General features: G+C 47.1%; 6 protein-coding genes across 6 annotated transcripts; 5 read left to right on the plus strand and 1 right to left on the minus strand.

Annotated features, from left to right (window-relative positions):
• Positions 1 to 21: 21 nt before the first annotated feature.
• Positions 22 to 1,547, plus strand: LOC6612355. Its single transcript, XM_002036828.2, has one exon. The coding sequence runs from the start codon at positions 42 to 44 to the stop codon at positions 1,146 to 1,148; it is 1,107 nt and encodes a 368-aa protein (XP_002036864.1). The 5' UTR covers positions 22 to 41; the 3' UTR covers positions 1,149 to 1,547.
• Positions 1,548 to 2,552: 1,005 nt separating this feature from the next.
• Positions 2,553 to 4,859, plus strand: LOC6612354 (trichohyalin). Its single transcript, XM_002036827.2, has 2 exons — positions 2,553 to 4,457; positions 4,519 to 4,859. The coding sequence occupies exons 1-2, from the start codon at positions 2,647 to 2,649 to the stop codon at positions 4,568 to 4,570; spliced, it is 1,863 nt and encodes a 620-aa protein (XP_002036863.1). The 5' UTR covers positions 2,553 to 2,646; the 3' UTR covers positions 4,571 to 4,859.
• Positions 4,860 to 10,502: 5,643 nt separating this feature from the next.
• LOC116802201 lies at positions 10,503 to 11,792 on the plus strand. The gene is made up of 2 exons (XM_032725882.1): positions 10,503 to 10,711; positions 11,071 to 11,792. Exons 1-2 carry the CDS (start codon positions 10,512 to 10,514, stop codon positions 11,330 to 11,332), a joined length of 462 nt encoding a protein of 153 aa, XP_032581773.1. The 5' UTR covers positions 10,503 to 10,511; the 3' UTR covers positions 11,333 to 11,792.
• A 2,871-nt stretch (positions 11,793 to 14,663) lies between these two features.
• LOC6612353 (larval cuticle protein A2B) lies at positions 14,664 to 15,359 on the plus strand. The gene is made up of 2 exons (XM_002036826.2): positions 14,664 to 14,753; positions 14,823 to 15,359. Exons 1-2 carry the CDS (start codon positions 14,742 to 14,744, stop codon positions 15,246 to 15,248), a joined length of 438 nt encoding a protein of 145 aa, XP_002036862.1. The 5' UTR covers positions 14,664 to 14,741; the 3' UTR covers positions 15,249 to 15,359.
• Positions 15,360 to 18,465: 3,106 nt separating this feature from the next.
• Positions 18,466 to 19,949, plus strand: LOC6612352 (proteasome subunit beta type-7). Its single transcript, XM_002036825.2, has 3 exons — positions 18,466 to 18,921; positions 18,979 to 19,158; positions 19,213 to 19,949. The coding sequence occupies exons 1-3, from the start codon at positions 18,833 to 18,835 to the stop codon at positions 19,865 to 19,867; spliced, it is 924 nt and encodes a 307-aa protein (XP_002036861.1). The 5' UTR covers positions 18,466 to 18,832; the 3' UTR covers positions 19,868 to 19,949.
• A 2,069-nt stretch (positions 19,950 to 22,018) lies between these two features.
• LOC6612351 lies at positions 22,019 to 22,682 on the minus strand. The gene is made up of 2 exons (XM_002036824.2): positions 22,452 to 22,682; positions 22,019 to 22,399 (listed from the first exon to the last, which is right to left on the minus strand). The coding sequence occupies exons 1-2, from the start codon at positions 22,624 to 22,626 to the stop codon at positions 22,080 to 22,082; spliced, it is 495 nt and encodes a 164-aa protein (XP_002036860.1). The 5' UTR covers positions 22,627 to 22,682; the 3' UTR covers positions 22,019 to 22,079.
• Between the last annotated feature and the right edge of the window lie 134 nt (positions 22,683 to 22,816).

Genomic DNA, 22,816 nt, shown 5'->3' on the forward strand with positions numbered 1-22,816 from the left:
CAAATAAGTAAACTTCTTGGCCTTATCGATATTTGTTCAATATGTTTGACCGGAGTCTGATTCCCACCGGTGGTGCCTCCGTTTCCAGAGTCTCCACTTTCACAGAGCGCCACCATCGCCGCGTACAGTTGAGTCGCAACAAGTTGTACCTACAGCGCCTCAGTCGAGCCACCAGTTTGGTGCACAAACAACCGCCTCTGATGAACGTGAAGACACAGTCCGGATTCGATGTTCTGCACGAGGATGCTCGCATCTTTCTGGAGCGGACCAACGCGAATGTGCGCCTGCTACTGAATCTGTCGAAGATAAAGCGAACCAAAGGCACCATTGACTTTGCCGAGGGTCCACCTGTAGTCCCCCAATCGGCTCTGCCACAAATGCTGCGAAGGCTTGACCGTGTTCAGCGTCACAACCTTTGGCTGGGTCTCCGCCTGATGAGAATCCATGAGCGGAAGCGTGAAGGCGACCAGCGGAAGCGTGAAGGCGAGAAGCGGACTAGCGAACAATCACAATCGAGTAACTTAAGGTGTTCCAGTGTGATGACCAACCGGTATGCTCTGGGGGAGAATGAGGTATTTAATAAGTACATTGGCTGGGATCTGGACATGCCCGATGAATACATGGAACTGATGCGACTGCTCCGGCCCAGGATTGTTCTGCACTTTGGCCTGATGGACGGCAGGCCGTTGGGCCAAGTGGTTGTGCAGCTATTTACTGAGGCTGCGCCGCTGGTGGTGCTGCAGTTCGTCCGCACTTGCCTGGGTCAGAGATCGCACGAGTTCGCCGTGCGCCGGATCTTTCCACGTCTGTGGGTGGAGGGCTATCTCCTCAGCAGCTGCAAAAACAGCCTGGGCGAAGCATCCTCTTTAAGCTATCGTGATCCCATGGAGTTCGATACGCGCGTGGTGAGTCACGCCCGCTACGGTTGCGTCTTGTCCTGCGCCAAGGAGTACTGTGTCCACGGATTTCCCGGCGGAGCCATCAACTTTAGCATCAGTTTCAAGCCCCTGCCGGTGGCCAGGGGTCAGCGCGTGGGCTTTGGTCGGGTGATACGCGGCGACAAGGTCATCGAGGCCATGGAAGCACATGGGACCAAAAATGGGAAAATCAGTCGGCCACTGCTCATCACCCACTGCGAATTGCTATAGGAAATGATGGAGTTTTTGGGGTACTTCTGGTTTCATAACTCAGAGAATCTTCATGATTTCTTAATCATAATGATTTCCTGCGGGCTGCAACCAGAAGTCCTGCAGATGCTCTTTTACGGATTTTAACCAGGATTAAACGTACATTAAGTAATAAATATTTCTTTTTAAAACTGGTGAATATAGCCCTGTTTTTTCCCACCAATTAAAATTCATCTTGATTTCTGTCCAACTTTTGGTTAACGTACGGGTACAATTTATTTAATATTTGGATGGATAACTACCGATGATTCGGGCAATCCCCATAATCGAACATTATAATCATATGTGCTTCTTGTATCGTGCATTCAAGCATATGGATAGTTATAAATTATAGTCTTCCGTGTGAGATTAGCGTAGAAGTTGCATACAAATATACGTGTATAGTAGTTTACGGATAGACGAGTAAGAGAAGAAGCTGCTCAAATCTTTCAGCTCCATGACAATACGATCCCAAACAACAGCAACATTTAACTGGCTAAGTTTAACAGTGATTACATTTAGATTACTGAGCTACGGATAGATTAAATGTTGGTTAATGTGGATAAGATGCAGATATATGTATGTATAACTAGACTGTTTCGGTTAATACACAGTTGATACTTGGTTAAATGATATTCTTAGTAGGAGGGTACTGCTACTCCATTTGCTCGTCCATCCAATGATAGTCCAGAACGGGTATCTTCGGTCCATCCTCGAGCCTCCGGTTCCGAGGCTAACCGGAGTTCGAAGAACGCCTCGCTCTGTGCCCGATTATCCTTACAACTGACAGCTCTGCGAGCTGTCGACGCCTGCTTTTATACCCGGAGTGGTTTCATGGCCATGTCCGGGACACAGTTGCCGAGTCGATGGGCAATTTTATGCCCTGATGGCCATCTAAAGCGCCACAGGAGTATCCTCAATTATTGGGTTGGCTCCTTTGCTCGATGCACTCTAATTTGATTTTGATTGAATTGCGCTTATCGCAATTGTGCACTCGCTCCGGGAAAAACGGAGTTCAGCATCCTCCCAAGCATATATTGACGTCACGAGTGCTTAACGAGCTCCGCAAATCGATTCCCTATTTTATTTATTGTTTATATGTACACTGTACTTATACCCCATGTGACGCCACGGGCTTGGCAGTTTTCATTCATGGAAAATTGGAACAAGCGGCCGCGCATTAGGCTCACTCGAATGGACAGTGGCGTCTGCGCCACTTGGAATTGCGTCGTCTTGGTAGTGCAGTGGTGCACATGTGCGATAAGCGGAATTCAATCAATCAGCCCAGCAAATTGGAAGCAGGAAGTGCCAGCGTGGGTGTTGCCCACTAAGATTCTAGGCCGGATTCCGCTATAAAAGTGGCGACAATCCTCTAGCCAAGTCATTCCATTTGCGTATCCTGCTGGTGAAACAGCAGCGGACTGAATCTTCGATCTTCTTTCTTCGTACCTGACTACCAAGCACCACTGAGCCACCAAAGATGAGACAACGGCTTAGCACTCTGCTTCTTCTGCTTCACCTTGGCTGTTTAACTTTGGCATGGGCAAACAGCAGGCACTTCTGTGGCGATACTTCCGGCCGTGACATCTGCAACGATGGCCGCTGGGATGGCCATCAGCGCCAGGACGACTACGATGAGCACATGGTTTACAGACAAGGCGCGGCGGAGAGTCAGAGGACAGACCGCGTTGATTCAGTGGCGCGTGATGACCGCGGCAAGGAAAGGCGCGAGGAAACAAGGGTTCGGTTGGACTCATCCCTGCGACTTGAGGCTCGTGAAGCTCGTAATGAGCGACGTGAAACTCTAGAAGAGCGGGTACAGCCTCGCGAAACTCGTGAGGCTCGAGTGGACCGACGTGCAGCTCGTGAAGATCAACTAGCGGCTCGCGAAGCTCGTGATAAGCGACGTGAATCCCGGGAAGAGCGAGTACAGCCACTCGAAACTCGTGAAGCTCGAGTGGACCGACGTGCATCTCGTGAAGATCGAGTAGACCGACGTGAATCTCGTGAGGATCGATTGGAGGGTCGGGAAGCTCGCGTCGAGAGAGGTGAGCAACGCGAAGCTCGTGACAATCAAGTTGAGCTCCGTGAAATTCGTGAGAACCGAGAACATCGACGTGTAACTCCAGAGGAACGAGTCGACCAGCGTGAGATACGTGAGGACCGTGTTGAGCGACGTGAAGCTGAGGAAGGGCAACGAGACACTCGTGAGATGCTGATGGATCGACGGGAGGAGCGCGAATCGGACAGGCGTGACTTTGAACGCCGAGTAGAACGGGAAATGTCCAGACGTGAGGAACGCCGTGACGATCGAGCTAGTCTAGACAGGCATTTGTCCCGACGCATGGAACGTGAACAGATTGAGCGAGGCTCTGAGGAACGCATCGAGATGGACAATCATCGACGAGCAGAAGACCGACGTGTTGAACGACGCGAAGAGCGAGAGAACCGAGTTCGATTCGTTTTTGATGTTAGGTCTGAAGAAGACAACTCTCGACGAAGAGAAGACCGGAAGGAAGAGCGCGTAAATGAACGCAGCGTAGAGCGACGGGAAGAGCGCAACTCAGCTAGGCGTGCGGACCAAGATGAAGATCTCGACAGGGTCAACCACCGTCGAGAAGAGAAGGAAGACGTTCGCCGTGCAGAGCAAGAATCCTCCCGTCGAATCGACTTGGGACGAATGCAGGAAAACGACGGTGCTCGAGATGAGGAACAAAGGATTGAGAACAGCAGGGAAAACCGCCAAGCTGAACGTACCGAGGAACGTGTAGCAGAGCGCAGGATGGAGCGTGTCGAAGAGGAAGTGGAACGGGAAGATACCCGACGAGTTGAGCGAAGAGAAGTACAACGGCGAGTAAATGGGGAAGAGTTCCGAACTAGTGAACGACGTGAGGAGCGAGAAGACACACGTCGTGAGGACCGAGAAGACACACCTCGTGAGGAGCGAGAAGACACTCGTCGAGTCAATCGCGATGGTCTGCGAAGAGAAGAACGAGACGAGAATCGGGTTGATTTCCGAAGAGATGATCTTCGCAGGGAAGAGCGAGAAAATCAAAGGGAAGATCTTCGCCGAGAACGCCGAGTACAGCGCCGTGAGGGACGTGAACATGTTGAACGCGAGCTTTCCAGACGGGAGATTCATGAGCCCTTGGATGAGCGTGTACTTCTTACCTCCCAAGTGAAAACCAAAGGCTGGCTGAGCTATGGAAAACGAGAACTGCTGATGACCGGGCAGATCCTTCTCCTGGCTGCTCTCTACAAGAAGTCCACGGCCAGCGGCAAGGGATTTGGGTGAGCATATTGTACATGGTATTCACTAGAGAAGATATGAACTAATCAAGTCCTTTTATAGTCATGCTCTGAATGAGCAGATCCAGGGCTACTTGCAGGCCATTGGTTGCTAGGATGCACAAAGGAAATCGATGACCCTTCCCAAATTTGAAAGCCCCGAATGAGTAAACGGATATGGATCAAGGAAAACAGAATTACTACCCCCAGAAAATGCAAACGGACCCGACAGCAAGCGACGAGCAGAGGAATGGGATGGGTTACTCCGCCGGAGCATTGTACAATTTAATCCAACTGTTACTGTAACCAAAAACATTCCCCCTACCCTGTTGTAGCCAACAAAAGCATAACGAAAATATATGATGGGATGCTCGAGTAGCCGAGCATCTGCAAACTGCATTGCAATTCGTGAGTTTCGATTCCCGCCCAACTCCACCTCTACCACCACGACCACCTTCATCTACGCCCCACCTCCTGGATAATTGGAGCATTCGCATCCGAGGGACCGCAACTGTCCACTCACATGGCTGGGCATCCTTGGATGGCTGGATCCTTGAGGCAGCTTTCAAGCCGCCCACTTGGCCCACCTCCTCCTTTCGGATGCCACAGAAACCGAAACCGAAGCTGAAAGGCAAAATTATTATTGCGATTTTCCATGCCGTTTTCCTTCGTCCTTGCAGCAGCATTGCTCCTGAATATATCCTTTCTCCATCCACGTGTGTGAGTGTCTGTTTGTCTGTTCCTCTGTGAGTGTGTGTGTGTGCGTTTGTCGGTGTGTGTGTGTATCGAGGCTGATAAATTTCGCACATATTAGATGTTGGTCTGGTCTATTCATCTTTTTGGCTTTCAAGAGATTTCCCCTGATGGGGCCAGCAGTAGAAGCAGCAGTTTTTGGGGCCCGACAAGCAGCCAGTAAGCCATCCTTAATCAGTGAAACCAACACACAAATTTTACACAATTTTCATCTTTTGGGGATTATTTTGGGGTGTGGAGTGTGTGTCTGCTGGATAGCTGGAGTGCGCACTCGTATCCGTATTTGTGGTGGAAGTATCCTTGCCATTGCCATGTCTGAGCTGGTTCCGACTTGCTTTACTTACTCCTATCCAGGCATACGAATTTCGTTCGGTGGTATTCAAAATGTGAAGAGTGCACGCAGTGATAAAATCAAGTGCTTCCCACTTGTGATTGCAATTTCCAAAAGTCCACGACAGCCTTGTGCATCCATCTAAAGTTGCTTACTTTGTTAATAGACTTGCTTGCAGCAAGAAGATCTACGATCGACAATGAGATACGAGTGTTGGTAAGTGAAATAACAGCAAGCGAGTGGGGTTCAGTGCTGAAAAGAAGCAGAAGTAAAAAATACACATCCGGTCTAAAGCTAACTCGAAACATACCCTTTCAGTTTATGTATATTCACAGAACCAGAGGATTTTCCCCATTTTTCCGTCTATTTTTGTTTGTCATCTCTCGCTGGGTTTATTCATGGGAATTTTCATGAGGGGTTTAAATTCAATGCAAACTCTTCTCATCTTATATATATTTTCGTTGGCCATGGAAGTGTGAAATATCAATACGCAATGTCTCTGGCAAATACTGGTGCTCCAGGATGGGGGATCCTGTGGCCAGGGCCGCGGCGAGCTATGCGATATGGGAGCGCCACAAAAGAGCAATAAACCAACGGGAAAACATCATAAAAAATGCAGTTTTCAATATTTATACGAATTAAATAATTCACTGGCATTGGCCGGGCCAAAGAGGAGCTTCCAAAATGCCCAGATTCCTATACATACATATATAGTACATATAGACAAGGCGGAAAGGATCCGGATGCGAAGGAAAAAAGAAGCTGGCAGTAGGTTCACCCCCCTTTTCCACTGCGTGAAAAACAGGAGACTCTGGTGGTTGGGTTGCTTTTACTGGGCATTTTACGAGTATTTGAGGTTTATTTTATGCCCCCAAACACACACACACACTCGCCGGAATGCAAAACAACATAAATTCTGTGTCAGAAATCATAAATTTCAATAAAATAAAAGCAGCGAAGCGCCAAATAAATACGTGGGGTGCCACCTAGTGGAGTTAGATTGGGGGGCAAGTTACAGCTATGATCGAAGCAATAAGCGTTTAATATTTTGTAAATTATCCCAGTCTATACGAAATGCATTTAATATTACAATTAAATGCGCTTCTAAATTGTGATTTTGGCTTAGTACTTAGTACTATCTTTATATACCTTTAAATAGCCTAAATTAATCATTTTAATACCCTAAACAATTATTTACAGCTCTATAATCCGATTGCTGATAAAATGCAGTGTAAATTGTTAGAAAAAAATGGAAAAAATATGTATTATTTTGACCTTAGCTGTTGCTGTGTGTGCGTGTGCGTGTGTTACCACGCTTCACTTGGCTAAGTAAAAGCAACAGCCAAGTGCAAAATATATTTTCTTTAAAGCGGGCGTGAGGAAAGCAAAATAGAAAGGAGGGACACAAAAGGAAAGTCCTTGGGAAAGTGTGTGTGAGAGTGTGTGTTTTGCATAATTTAATGGACGACTGGGGAGGTGGACGGGCGGTCGGTGGGGTAGGGGTAGTTGGGTTTGTCGAGCAAGGATGCAGGATACCCGCCATAAAGTGGCCACCAGGCTGCCGCAGGATGCTTTCTATCAAGTCAAGGTAACGGCCGAAACTTGAGAAATATTTCATGAGGCGAACGCGGCAAATGTGTTGCAACACACGCCACCAAAATGGGGGAAAACCCACCGTCCTTGGATCTTTTTTTCCTTTTTTTTTTTACATTTTTCCAACTTTTCTCTTTGCCATTTGCCAGCAATTTTATAAATTATCAATTTCATTCGCCCGACAGAGAAAGGCTAAAAAGCAAAGCAAAAGCGAGCAGGGCGCGCGCACAAAATAAATAAATGCAATAAGCGAAGGCAAATGGAAAATGGTGAAATTGGGAAAATTGGAAAACCGCAGAAATTGCAATCGAAAATCCGCCACAAGTTGCCATTAAATGTCAATCGAGGAGGGCGGTGTGTGCGAGGGGGGGCGTTGCCGCTTTTTTGTTGGAGGGAAATGTGCAGTTAAATAAAAATCAAAGCGGTTTACGTTATCAGCCAGCGATTGCTGCTGCCAGTCGAAGAAGTTGCGTTGACAGAATTTTTCCCACTTTTCCGCTTCCCGCCGCACATTTGCCAGCGCCCTCGGCGGCATCTGCATTCGGTGGCGGAGCAAATGCGAAATTGGTTTATGCAACAGACTTTTATGGTGCAGATCGGGCGCCGAGCATTTGGCAAATGCCAAACTCCGAGTGACGTAGACCCCGATTCTCCGAGTGTCAGGCCAGTGCACTCAGAGAAAATGCGTTCTCCAAATACTTACATCCTTGCATATCCTTCAATCCATTCTTACAACAGCCATAATCTTACACTTAGCCTAATGACACTTGGAAATATCAAAAAATAAAGTTTCTACATACATACACGCATTTTTGTTCAGTGCACAGGGTCTGCAGGTTGCCGGCTGTGGGCGGTTCGATGCCAGCATCAATCGCAGTTGTGCAAATAAATTTGCCGTTCACGTACATGAAAGCCGCTTGCACAAGCATGCAATCATCCTCAAATATTGTCCCAATCCCAAGCCCAATCCCAATCCGAATCCGAATCCGAATCCCAATTGCAGCCGTCTCCTGGCTTTCGAATGCCAGGCGGCCCAGCGCAATTGAAAGCCGGCCGATTCGGATTTGGATTTGAATTAGGATTTGGTTTTGGCCAGGCGCTGGCAGCCTCATCATCTCATCTGATTCCATCCCATCTCATCTCTCACCTGCTCGATGGCCACAATACCAATGATGACATTTGCTGGCTTGAGCTGAGTTTTATGGGATTTTAGATATTTATAGATTGCCAATGCTAAAGGATAGCGCACACCTCCCTCCACCCCCCGCTATCGCCAACAAAGTGCCATCGAAATGGATCCTGGCAAGAGCTGGCAAGCTGGGATTCTGGGCTGTCGTTGCCCAACGGAACATAAAAAATTGCTGCACTCAGACTCAGCACTCCGGCAATTTTTGGGGCGTGGATGAATGTGAGTGGGCGGCAGTTGCAGGGGGCGTCGGTGCACCCTAAACGATAGCAGGCAAAGTCAATTTAGTGAAAATGCGAGGCAGCAGCAAGTGAAATGTCATAGCCCAGTGGGTGGGTGGGGCGTTGGATGGGCGACCTTCGTGATACGGGATGCCCCTGCATGCCCCTGTACACCACCCACCAACAGCTGTCATTGTCAGTGGGCCACAAGCTGGTCTCCTCTTTTCCTTTTTCAGCAGCTGCAAGCTGCACTTTTCCTTAAAGAAGAATTCCACTTCGATTGTGCAACTTATTGCCATAAACACAAGGCGCTTGAATATGTTTGAAAAATATATGTTTAAATATTTAAAATAATAACACCGAGCAGAGTGCATTTGTGGGCAACACTTTGAGTGCCAAACTCACTTTATAAAATATTCCACAAGTTGAAGATAGTAAAGTAAAGATTTTTGTTGGTGACAAGCCACCGCCAGGGATTTTCGCAACACCTGAAAATGTTTGCCAAAAGTCTTCGTTTTGCCGAACTTCGTTTTTATGAAAGACGTTCGGCATTTTTCCTCAGTCATTTTCCCATTTCCCACTTGGCTTCGACTTTGACACTTTTCCAATGGAAAGCAGCTTTAAGACACATTTGGCAAAAAACTTTTCAGCTGTAATCCCAGTGACTCATGTGTCCTGGCAGCTGGAAGCAATCAGTGGGCAAAATGAAGCGCGCAAAATGCCTTTGCATGCTGGGTGCTAACTGCATTCCGCATCCCTTATAATTGCCATATCATGCTGCATTCCCCGCATTTTCACTCAGTTGCACCCACTTTCGCCCACTTTCACCCATTTTCCGGCCCTCACCCTTCTGCGATGGCACTGTAATGAAAATTCAATTTGAAATGCGCAAACAGCAAGCAAACTGGCCACGCCCACCCACTACGTGACCTGCCAGGTGGGTGGGATGGGCGGTACAGGTGTGTTGGGCTTAGAACGAACCCCAAATGAAATTGTCTAAACATGTTACGAAAGCCAGGAAAACTGGGCCAACAATGCTCCTTGTCCGTTCCCTAACAACAACAAACAGATATCCATGACTCTTTATGGGATCATCGATGGGTAGATATAGTTCGAAATGTACGATTTTGAGAAGTTCTGTGAATTCTATTGCTAGTTTATTGTTTACCAACTTCGAAAGTTACTTTAGTAGCTGTCAATGTTAATATTATGTTAATACACGAAGAGCACATGATGTGATATCCTGTGGAGATTCATAACGTAGCCAAAATTCGCTTGATTAACTTTATTTAGTATCTCGCTTTTGGATGAATTGTTTCAGTGGGCGAAAACAGGGAAAAAGGGGCAGCAGTTCAGCTGTCAATTGCAATTTATGCAAGGGGGCTAAGGGTCGTTAGGGGGTTAAGGTCGGCTACACCGTTCTGAATCCAGAATTAAGGATCCCGTTGCAGTGGCAAATAAAAAGGTGTTGATGGACTGCGACATGACTGCACAAATTGCATGGACACGGGTTTGGCATATGGCCAGAATCGTATAAAACAGAACAAGGCCAACTTCAATAGAGTGGATGGGCGGCACGGGCGTCAGGGGGCGTGGTCACATTGCAGTTGCAACTGCAGTTGCAGCTAATTAAACGCGAAAAGTGCAGCGGGGGAGTTGCAATTGTTGCCAATTTTATAGCCACTGAAACTGATGTTGTAAACAGTGATGCTCCCCATTTATACTTTAAATAATTATAAACAAATTAAATATATTTTAAATTACTAGTAAATATAGTGTTAAGAATTTATGTGTAGATTAGTTTAGAGATTGAGGATTATTGCTATACACCTGTGCATCTGGCTACCACTCATCACTGACTGTATACATCTCTATAGATGAAGGCGGCAGTCCAACGAGGGCGTGGCACTGGACGGCTATTAGGGCCAAATGTCGTACCCCAGGGCAACCAATGCTATCCATACGAATTCTCGATGCCGATTTCAATTGGAATTCAATTCGAGCCGCTGCGCGAAAGCAAATTAAATATGGTAGCCGGGATCTGCGGATTCTGTCCAGCTCCCATGGCCATCCAAATCTGGTATCGCCATGCGAAAGCCATGCGGTTTTGCCTGGCCGCCGAGGAACTGGAATTAGAATGGAAAATAATTGCAGCTGGCGCCGTTTCAATTAGGTACGTTGCATGAATTTGCTAATGCAGCTCATTCCCTCGCCGCCCAATGCAACCAATCCGACTCCCAATCGCACTACCAATACCAATTCCTAGCCTAGCCCAACTCAAAGTCTGGACCCAGAGCCAGATCCGGGACCCAGTCCCTCAGTTTGCACTTTTATCCCAGTACATCCCCCTCAATTTGTTGCTAATTGCATGGCATTATGCACTGTGGAAAAACAAGGGCACATTTTTAACTGGCAAATATTTGCACTTATTTTCATAATTTCAAATATGATTTTTCTACATTTTAAAATGCTGTTGGCTGCGATTTTAATGATTTTTTCATATAATCGTACTCTTTCCATATTTTCTGACAGTGTACGCCGCCGGGCAGCTCCGAAATTGAGTGGCCACAGCGGAGCTGAAACCGCCTTATCCCCTGTTTGCCAGCTGGCTGTTACCAGCCCATTCCCAGCGACGTTTCCCGTGCAATTTGCCAACTGCACTCGAGGAATGCATTCTGCTGACCGAACGACCCCGCCGAGTGATGTCTCGCCCTCTTTGGGCCAAAAAGGATCAGGATTGGGATTGGGAATGGGAATGCGGATGCGGATGCGGGTGAGCATGTGGATGGACTAGACTGGACTGAGCTGGGACCACAAAATGGAAGCCTAAAATTTGACTTGGATCCGGTTCATGTTGCATGCACTTTCATCGACTTGGAGAAATATGCCTGGTCATAAATCAAGCAGTGTCCTCGCCATATTGCCATTTCCATTGCCATTTCCATTTCCAGTTCATTTCGTCGCCATTAGTTCCCATCGAATCGCAAATAACTCACATGAAATCGGCTCGGAAATGATAATTGATTTGGCCATTATGATGTGCCACCGTGCCAGAATGCCACATCATCGCATGGCCCAGAGTCCGGGGAGCTCATCAGTTGTCCATTTTCGGGGAAATAAAGCCAATCAGCGATGGATGGAGCTGCCACGTGACTAGGAATGCCAGAAAAATGAGTAAGTGCACTGAGAAATGGGTTTTATATATGGATTTATGATTGATCAGTCAAATATATTATTGTTGCGCTACTGAAGAAGAAGATCATCGTTGTGGCTTTATCATTTCAGATAAATTTGTAACTCAAATTGTTATCGCAAACTTTCAACATCAAAGGGAGCAATAGAAATTTTATAGAAACTAGTTGCCTCACTTTTCGCCCCGAACAAGTCCTGCGGCGAATTCGGCAGGGCTTTGAAACGGATATATATGGATGGGGGGAGAGGTGCGGCCCACATTTTGGATTTAAGTTGAGCGAGATCCCGGCGATGTCAGAAGTTGGCAGCATTTACTTCATTGTGCTTAACACTTTCCGCTTTGCCAGACGCCGCTTGACAGCCACCTCCTTTGGCCACGCCCCTCCCCATGCCCCAATCCCCAATCCGCACTTGGCCCCGCCATCTCGCCGAGTTTAGGACTTCCTGCGGGTGTTGCAAAGTTGTGCGGCATGGCTGATGTATGCTCATATAACTTTGCCACTAACGATGAGCTCATGAGCTGCATAATAATGAGCCAACGTCGGCGAGGGCCCACTATTTCGGAGCTTGTAATCCTCGAGGATTGAGGTGCGGACGGGGGCTTCAGTTCCTGAGCAGGGACACCCCATCCAAAGTGCATCCATTTCACATTTATCGACTCAATATGCCCGGCCATCAATCGCCGGGTTATGGCCATGAATGCCGCACGATTAATCTGCCAACCGATTTCCCGTTGACGAAACAACAATGCCAGCTAATGCGGGCCAATTATTCATATTTCCAAATCAAGGACTCCTTGGGACTGAACTTCACCTGCGGGTTGTGATTGGGTAGGATGGATGGTGGGGAGCAAACTTATGAACTTGTCCTGCCGACTGATTCGCTTTGATTAACATTTGCATACGCATGTCTGACCATTGCTGCTTGCCTCTGCGACATGCATACAAAGTATCCTTTTGGTCCTGCGGGGAATTTGGAATTTAATTTGATTTAATCTCATCACTTTGTAGTACCAAATCCATTGTTATTGACCTTTTGACTTGCTCTATACTAACTAAGCTGGGAGAACTAGCGTTTTCTTGATAGCTGGCACCTTTAATAACATCGCAGCTACTTTCTTTCGCTCACAACTTTCAAGTGTTTAATTGCAGTTTGCGAGCGCTAACTACTTGATTTATTTTTTCTGCGTATATATGTATATATGTGCATGCAGCCGATCTGCAGCTACTTGGGGCTATTTAGCTGCGAACTTCAAGTGGGCCAAGTGGACGGGGTCCATGGAGGTTATGGGTGGAGGCTATGAGGTTTCGCCTCCGGGCATCGTCTTTTCAATTAGCCCAATGCAAAAGCATTTCGCTCGTCGAGAGAGCCCAAAAAAACCCCCCTTGGAAACCCCCTTGAAAACCGCCACCCTTGAAGGCCTCCACTAAAACTCAGACCATTGCGTTACAAGTGCAAATTAGTCGAGAGTGCCAACAAATTTAACGAGCAAATTTACACTCAGCGAGCAGCGGCAGAAGGGCAGTTTCTGGAGGGGATTTGCCGGGGGTTTTCGGCTCTTTCCGGGCATTCGGGGGGTTTCCGGGGGCCTCCGCGGCTTCCGGAGGCCATGAACCCGACTGCATGTCCCTGGCCCGATCTCACAATTGCCCCGGACTTTCATCCAAAAGGCAGTTGCAAATTCGGCTGCCATTTTTTCGGGCAGGGGATTCCCCCATCTGCCTGTGTTTTAATTTAAGCAACACAGGGTTGGCAAAAAAAGAAAAGAAAGGAGGTGGATAAGGTGGAGGAGGAGGGAAAGTGAAAAGCCTTGTGGCAGGGCGAACCTTTTGCCCGTTTCTTGTCGACCCGCTTTTCCGTTTGTCTTATTACGCTGGGCGTTGGCCACTTTTTTCTCGGCGCCGTAAGTATTTCCTTTGATTCCGTAGGCCGTGTGTGTTTGTCGTTCAAAATTGATTCAAAAATACAGCAGGATACAGCTGGATTTTGGACTGCAGATTCTGGAGCCTGGAACCAGTAACCAGGACCCTGGACTCTGGATTCGGGATCCGACCCAACCTGACAGAGTGCAGAGCCCAAAGCCAGCTGTGAACCCATGTCAAATTTAATTGAATTTGATAGAACGGATATTTAGCCGGGGCCCTGCATCATTTACACCATTAGCAAGGACCTCCTGCCGGCGAAGGACCTTCGTCGGAATCCACGACTCATATTCGTAATTAAATTCGTTGTGGGCGTACGTTTGTTTTTCGCCAACTCAGCCACAATTGATTTTTACATTTGAGAAGTCCCAATGTGTTGTACATATATCCCATAAAGAAAGGCGTCTAATATTTTGTAGTTCCAAAGTGGCAGCTACCGAATCTTGTGAGATACCTTAAACTGGCATTTATTTACTTCTGCCTCCGTGGCTTTTTAGGCCTTAATAATTCAGTGGCTGGAGCAATCGCTCAAATTCTCAGCCATGACTCGTCGTTCATGGATTCCCCAGCTGAAGATGACAGCTCGAGATGATGATGATGATGATGACGATGATGATTAAAATATTATTGCACTGAGCTGAGCTGGTTATTTCGGTGGATCTATTTCGATTTGTGTCATTGGCAGAATTGCTGTTGTAATTAACGTGGACAGTTGTTGGCCAGACCGGTTTGCCAAAATATCCACAATAACAATATTTCTGAATGAATGTCACATTAACTGTGGCGCACACAAGTGTATCTTGCAGTACTACTACTATTATTATTATTATTATTTTGTTGCTGCCAAGTGTATCCAATTGCCCCACAAAAGGTCCACAAAGTCGGCCTTGGGCATTATTGAGTTCGGCTTGGGCTTTTGGTTTTAGGTTTTTGATTTTTTTTTCAAGATTTGAGTAATGAGTGGCGCTACATTTGCTGAATTATTTTGGCTATAAAGGCGTTTCCAGCGACGCATTTCTTATCAAACAGCAGCCGGCGCTCAAATCACCAGCATCCCTCGACTTCCAGTCAAATCAAGCTCATACAAAAATGGCATTCAAGGTGGGTTTCAAGAGCCAAAAGCACTATCCCATACATATTATTGTAATAACTTATCCTTTATCCCTGCAGTTTGTGGCCCTGCTCGCCCTGATCGCCGCCGCCAGCGCCGGTGTCCTGTCCGCCGCCCAGGTGTACCATGCTGCTCCGGTGGCCACCTATGCGGCACCAGCTCCCGCCGCCGTGCTGAAGACCGTGGCCCATCCGGTGCTGGCCAAGTCCGACGAGGAGTACGATCCCCATCCGCAGTACAAGTACGCCTACGATGTGCAGGACGCACTCTCGGGCGACTCCAAGAGCCAGGTGGAGGAGCGCGACGGGGACGTGGTTCGCGGGGAGTACTCCCTGGTCGATTCCGATGGCTTCAAGCGCACGGTGCAGTACACCGCCGATCCCATCAACGGATTCAATGCCGTGGTCAACCGCGAACCGCTGGTAAAGACCGTGGTTAAGACAGTGGCTCCAGTGGCGCCCGTCTACGCCGCCTATCACCACTAAGCCCCGCCAGTTTGGAGCCCATTTTTGTTGACTTAGTTGTAGGGTTGCATCCGCAAATATATATAAACATATATGACTTTTTTTATGAAAACTTTGGTATATCAAATTGAATAATGATCGGATTTCACTTACTTCTTTATCTGGTTATATAGACCTTCTATGGAAGCAACTCCAGGTCGGCGGAACTGAGACTACCTGCAGCATTTGCTCCACTCGTGGATTGTGGAGTAAATCAAAGGCACACCCATATGTGTGTGCACATATGGAATCCTCTGGGCTCCGCTTTACTATTTTACTTTTTTTACATTTTACTTTTTATTCCGATGCCGTTTGCCTTTGTTATTAAATTGCCAGCCACATTGCGCACACTGGGGAGTATTTATTAAGTCATAACCTCCCATATGTGGGATATATATTGTGCGGTGGGTGTGAAAGTGGGTGGCGGTGGGTGTAATTGTGGCAACAACACACGCGCACAGATGCAAACGACGTGCACCTACACCTCATACACACATATGTACATATATGCACTTGGTAAGCTTTTCCCAGACGTAAAGAAAGTGCAGTGAAAGTCAAAGAAAATCAAAGAAAACCTTTCCCATAAACCAATTCACATAATATTTGTAGCTTAAGTCCTAGACTTAAAAACAAATGTAATGTATATTTATTTGATTTTTTAACATAACATATTTGTACCTGTTTCGTCACATTTTTTTGAGTGTAATTGCCGGCGATTGTAGTGCGAAAGTTAGCGAATCTTAACGATTTGCTCTTATTGTTCCTTCCCGTTATGCATTTGCACCGAGTTTATATTTGAGTTACCTGCTCGAAGGACTGCCAGTTGGGTGGCCAAGTTGGCGGGTCTGGGGAAAAGGGTTAACCTGAATGGGTTAACAGCCCCACATAGCGAATATATAAGCAAAGCCATATTCCATTTGATGTAATGATCAAAAATTAGTTTAAATAAATAAGTGCAATGACGGGTTGATTTCATTAGAATATGGTGGAATGGAATGCTGGGTAATTTCCAGTCGATTGAAATGCGCTCTTTGTACGAACTTCATGTTGCACGTGGGTGTTGCTGCTGTTGCGGCAACTTGGCGTTGCCGAAATGAAATTCCCGTTTAATTGCTGCAACAGAGGGAGCAGACTGGTGCTAGTGCCACACACATGTTGCACATTCCACGGATTATGGGGCACAGGATGGTGGCTGGTGGGAGGGGCAGGGCACGACTACAACTAATTGAATTATGCGGTTGCAGCGCCAGCCGCTTCATCTTCATTCCCAGGATTCCTTGTTTCCTTCTTTTTTCCCTTTTGGCCACTCGCTTCCAGCCCATTGAATCCGCCAACTTTACTGCGCCCCATTGACAGCTGCTAAACTAAATAGAAACTTGCCATTTTCAAATATTTCGCATGAAAAGCGCTTGCAATACATGGATGGAAATTACAGAATGGCGCTGGTGGCTTGTTAGCCAATATTCGAGCAGGACTTCACCTTCGGCCTGATGTGTCCATTATGCTGGTCGCGCTTTCGTCGCTCAAAAGCCGCACAAATGTGCCAACTGAATTCAGCGACATGGCTTAAAAGGCCGCTGTCCTTTGGCAGGATGTGGGACGTTGAACGTTGGATGTTGCATGGATATGGCTGGTTGTGTGCTAATAGCGAGTGCAGTGGTCCACAAGGATGCAGTGGCCATTCGAGTGGGACTAGCTAGTAAATGGGAAATGGACAGCAGGGCAACATCAAAGGACTCATCATGGCGTCGTTTTTGAAATTGGCATCGCTCCTTTGTGTTTGTGTGTGTGGGGGTGTAGGAGTGTGTGTGAGTTCTCAGCTAACTGAAAGTCATTAGCATGCGAAATATTGCCAGCAGACTAGCCGAAAATTTCCCCTAAAAAAGCGCACTTTGATTATAGAGAGAAATGGAAAAATGTATCCAGTTTTGGCCACTTAATACTTATAGTTCTATTTAAATATCTATAGCATTCGATAACTTCAACACCAGATAGTCCATCAATAACCAGATGACATCGAGTGACTATCTTATTTATTTATGGCATTATTTGCGGCAAACCCAAATAAACATCCACCGAACGGGTCCCAAATGACTTTATATTCTTATTAAATTTTAATCTCCCAATCAGCTAAGGACGCAACCTTTTGTCAGTGGCGGCATTCCCCCATAATTATCCTGGGCAAAGTTACGGCCACAAAAAATGAAGGGAACCCCAAAAAAAAAAGGGATTCCCATGAAGGGCAGAACAACCTGTTCGATTTGGGCATTTTTTTTGTTTTTTTTGAGGGTAAGTGCGGGCCTCAAACTTTTCCAATTGCTGTTAACAAAACAGAAATCAAAATTCAATGCCAAGTCTTGATTAGTTTTCCATTTTTAGGCCTGTCATCGGATGTCGATTCTCGCCGAATTTTCGCCGTCAGGTGTTTGTGCTGCCGCCTAATTGAAAAGCCAACAACTGCTGCCCAAAAAACGGAAAATCCCGGACGAAAATATTGCGAAAGGCAGTGACAAAAAAGAAAATTGCTCCAGATGCATTTGCATTTGTTGCAAAAGTTTTGCGGCCCTAAATTGCCGAGGGAAAGTTTTTCGTGGCTGAAAAAAGCGAGGGATGAAAGCCCTTCTAATTGTAGGCACTTTACGAATCTTTTACGAATTTTTCTAAAAACATTTCAATTAGCTAATATATCTCAATCTTTATACTATCTGTATGCTAACTCTTTTTTAAAAGATGGTATCAGTATGGTATCAGTTATTTCTCCCTCTGTAAGAGGTCCTTTTGGTGGTTTGGCAACCCAACTGAAGTGAGGCGAAATCACAGCTTGAAGTGAACATTGCAATCGTCGCAGTTTGCTGGCCAAATGTTGATTAAAATATAATTGGATTCTAATTAATGCTAATTGATTTGTGCCACATGTGCCGGTGTCGGCCATCTGAAACTGACCAAGGTACAAGGACCCATTCCCATATCCACTCGCTCGGCTTGAGTATCCATGTCCTTGGATTATGGAGCACCCACACGAATGCAAATGCAAGTGCAAATACAAATACAAATACAAATACACATGCAGAGCTGTCAGTTCATATTTGTGCGCGTGTGTGTGTGTGTGTGCGTGTGTGAAAGGACACACATTCTCATGTCAGATGGACAAACTTTCGACCACACGCACGCACACACACACACTCAGGCAATCGCACACACATGCAGATTCGTGGGCTGGGCAACCAATTAAGCTTTGTCAAATTGTTTGGCATTTGAAGTGCAGTTGGAAAATGGGTGGAATTAGGTGGAAATGGCTGCCGCTGCACCGCTGACTTTCCACCGGTCACTTTTTTATGATGGTTTTCCAACCGAGTGCACATTTCCGATTTCTTTACGCTCAAGCACATTAGCAATCGATCCCAAAGTATTTCGTTTTAAAATCCTTCTCTTCATCAAGCGAAAAATTAATTGTCATCATGAATGTGCAAATTTTAGAATTCATTTACGGGCTCTTTGATTTTCCTGTCTAGCTAACGCACTATACTGATAACCTTGCTGAATATATATATATACATATCGACATAATGCTTTTTCCTTTTTCCGCCCGAAAGGCGAATAAGTCCGCTGATTTTCTTGGCTTGCGCTCCGGATTTAACTTTATAAATTGCAGGCGGTAAGAGGCATGTTGATCATTATGAATAGTTCCAAATCGAATGGATTTTCTCCCCAGAAATGCGAATCTTTTGTCCAAGGGTTATGAGCCACCGAAGGCGATCAAAACAGGCACCTCCATTGTGGGCATCATCTACAAGGACGGCGTTATCCTGGGCGCAGACACTCGCGCCACCGAGGGACCCATTGTTTCCGACAAGAATTGCTCCAAAATTCACCACCTTCAGGATCACATATAGTGAGTAGTCAGCATTCGCTTGAACCACTACATAGCTGCTTTGCCCATACGCAGCTGTTGTGGAGCCGGCACCGCTGCCGACACCGAAATGATTACCCTGACGACCAGCGCCGAGCTGGATCTGCACCGGCTGAACACCGAACGGCAGGTGCCGGTGGTCTGTGCGAGCATGATGCTCCGCCGGACCCTCTTCCGCTACCAGGGCCACATTGGTGCCGCCTTGGTGATGGGCGGCGTGGACAGGACCGGTCCGCAGCTGTACTGCATCTATCCGTGCGGTTCCAACGACAAGATACCCTACGCGGCCATGGGCTCCGGCACCTTGGCGGCCATGTCGGTGCTGGAGCACGGCTGGAAGCCCGACCTCGACCAGGAGCAGGGCAAGCAGCTGGTCCGCGAGGCCATCTCGGCGGGTGTGTTCAACGACTTGGGCTCCGGATCCAATATCGATCTCTGCGTGATCACCAAGCAGGGAGCGGTGTACCTGCGAACCGACACGATTGCCAGCGAGAAGGGCGAGCGATTGGGCAAGTACGGCATCAAGCCCAACTCCACCATGGTCACCTCGATCTCCGTGCTGAGTCTGCAGGTCACCGATGAGCGGATCTACGCAGTGGAGGATCAACAGCCGGGCACCAGTGGTGTTCAGTGGGTTTCCTCGCAAGAGGATGAGGAGCTGCCCGAAGGATCGCAGACTAAATCACCATAGACACCGTATCATACATTTAAGTTCGAGCAAATTAATCGTTAAATAGCAACTTTGCTTTACATAAATGTTAATGCATTCGCAGAACGCAGAGATTCCCTAGAAATTCTGGCATCATGTTGTTGATTCTGCGACTCCTGGTGCCAGGAACATGAGGCGTTTTTCCCTGGGGGCATAGAATGTGCGGGAAAGTTGAAAAGTTGGACATGCCCACTAGAGAGCACTGGCCAAAAATCCAGAACGAACGAACGGTAGTGTTCGTATGGCAGTCAACTAAATCAAATCTTTTCTCTCAGTGTAGCTGGATGCGAATCGGAACCCGTCCCGTGGCCTAGCATTCTGCTCGAAAATTGTTTGAATCTCTTGGCAATTCGCAATGGTTGGACTGCCATCAATCCGGCAAGCATCTGGGGAGTCCTTTTGGCGGAGAATGCGGTGAAAGGATTCGAAGGAGGCCAGGTGTTTGTCCGCCCGTAATCGGGATCCAACTTCACTAGCATTCCATCAGGCGATGAACTGCGAGGACGTGTAAATAAGGCCAGGAATTCGAAATGGGGATGCACAAGATACAGGATACAGGACTCGGGACTAGGGAACTGGAACTCCGGCGGAGACCAGCATCATTATAAGATTATATCGCAAGTCCACTCCTTGCCACACATCCGCATCCTTGGGGGGTGGGCAAGGTGACTCTGATTTTGTTTTGTTGACTGTTTGCCTCGGCTACCTTTGGCTTTTGCTCACTATGCACAGGTGCTCCAGTACGCCCATCTGTTGTCTGTCGCTCCGAACCTTTGACCTCCCATAAGCCACCACCCACCAGCCCGCGCCATGCTCCACATGTGTGCAGATTTTAAATTAGATTTCAGTGTGCACTCCGAGAATCCTAGTCTGCCTGGCCTCGCCTTTGCTTTACTTGCGCCACGCCCGCTTTCTTTCGAGCTGCAAAGCCCGGTTATTGCGGATGCCATGTGGTCCTGATTCTCGTAGGGAATTCTCCCGCTTACGGAGTATTCGACGGTAATCTCGTTTACTTGATGGAACTATTTTATCATGGAATTGGCTGAACCCAAATTGAGTTAGACGATGACCGGGATATTTAAGAGATATCTTTCCTGAGTGCTTATTTATTGTTGGAATAGAAATGTAATAGTTGAGTTTTTTTTATTTAAATTTAAATACTATATAATATTGGTTTTTTAGAACGTCTACTCTTCTCTGGCGATTTACTCGTTCTCTTCTTCTGTTCACCCATTTGCCCATTAATCCCTCCAGCCACATGTATTCACCGTGAAATCTGCCATCCATCAATCCAGCCATTCATCCATTTCGACCTCTGATCTCTGCTGGTTCAACGAACCCGGCCGGCGCAATCCTTTATGCTCCCTTTTTGCTTGAAAGTCCGGCGATGAGGGTCCGAGCATTGGATTACATTTATTATTTATTTACGGGCACTTGGCCACCAGATGGCCAGGAAGCGCTGTTCCGGAGTGCTCCATCTGGCCATCCGACCTAGGCGCACTAATTGAATCACAATAGGAGGTGTGTTGGATGAGGCCAGACTTGCCCGACTCACAGGACCGACTGGACTCTCTGAAGTCCCATGTCAGAGGGTCGTGTGACTTCTCCTGCTGCCGGAAAATGCGTCAAGTGCAATTTAATTTAAATCGTGCGTAGCCAAGGGAATCGGCAGAAGGAGCACGAGCCGAGAGCCGGGAGCCGGGAGCATGGAGCGCGTAGCTGGAGCAGCAAGGATATCGTTGTTGGGGTCACGGCTGAGTATCTCTGTCCCCGGGGCCACTCGAGGCAGTCATTTCATATCCTGTTGTTTATGGCCACTCACACACAGAGGCAAACATATCCTTAAGGCCGGATCATGCTGCACAGGAGCAGCAGGACGATCTGGCTGTTGATGGGCCACGTGGGAGTCAAAGGTCAGTGTGCAAAGTGCCTGCGAATCGGAGGCCCAAACGGCGACGCATGTCCTGCGCCTGCGAAATGTGCCAACGGATGCGGACCCGGATATTGACAGGCGGGCAATAAAAACAATAAAGACAACGGCGACAACAGAAACACGAGCAGCACAAACACAATCAACAATCAATCCAAAGGATATTTATTTATTTACATTTATTATTTATACAACACCCATGCAGATGAGCAAAAAACAATATATGTCTCAATATATGCAACATGCATGAAGTACACATGCAAGTTAAGCTTTATATTCTATATTTTTACTTTTTTTTTGTTCATTTTTGTATTTCCGGCACCAGGTGATCAGTTGAGTCAGCTCTTTCTCAGTGTTCATTAGGAACATCATGGCCTTGCCCTGCTGGATACCCTTTCTCAGTTCTTCTAGCCGAGCACGCATAGCTGTCACAGTAGGGTTGGGCAGGTTCTGCCGGTAGGCGGGGCCAAAGTAGTGCGTCCGCTGGAATCGGAGCTGCGCATCCGAAAGCGACGGGTTCGGCGGAGGACGGAACGACTTTCCCTTGCTGACCGGCTTCTTGACGTACTTCTCGTAGTATTGGTCTGGGAAAAAGGGTATCTTCACCAATCAGTTCACTTTGAAAGAATAGCTTACCCAGAGACATCGAGGCCAATTCGGGATCCAAACCTTTCTTTTCGCGATTCAGTTGCATCTCTTCATTCTGGAAGTTTTCTGGGGAAAAGGGTACCTCCGGAGACATTGGGGCCACTTCGGGATCCAAAACATTCGTTTCGCGATTAAGTTGCATCTCTTCTTTCTGGTTTTCCATTTTCACAATATATGAAACGTCCTGGTTCTCTGATTTGACAAGTGAAAGTAAATTTTCTTGGGCAATCTATTAATAATGAAAACTCTGTTTTCAGTGCTGTACAATCTGGCTTGACAAGCAGTATTAGAAAAGTTCGATCCCTGAGGGCTGGCGAAAAGGATTGCCACATTTTAGGCGAAAACATTAACAT

Source organism: Drosophila sechellia, chromosome X (assembly GCF_004382195.2).
Source record: "Drosophila sechellia strain sech25 chromosome X, ASM438219v1, whole genome shotgun sequence".
NCBI classification, from domain to species: domain Eukaryota; kingdom Metazoa; phylum Arthropoda; class Insecta; order Diptera; family Drosophilidae; genus Drosophila; species Drosophila sechellia.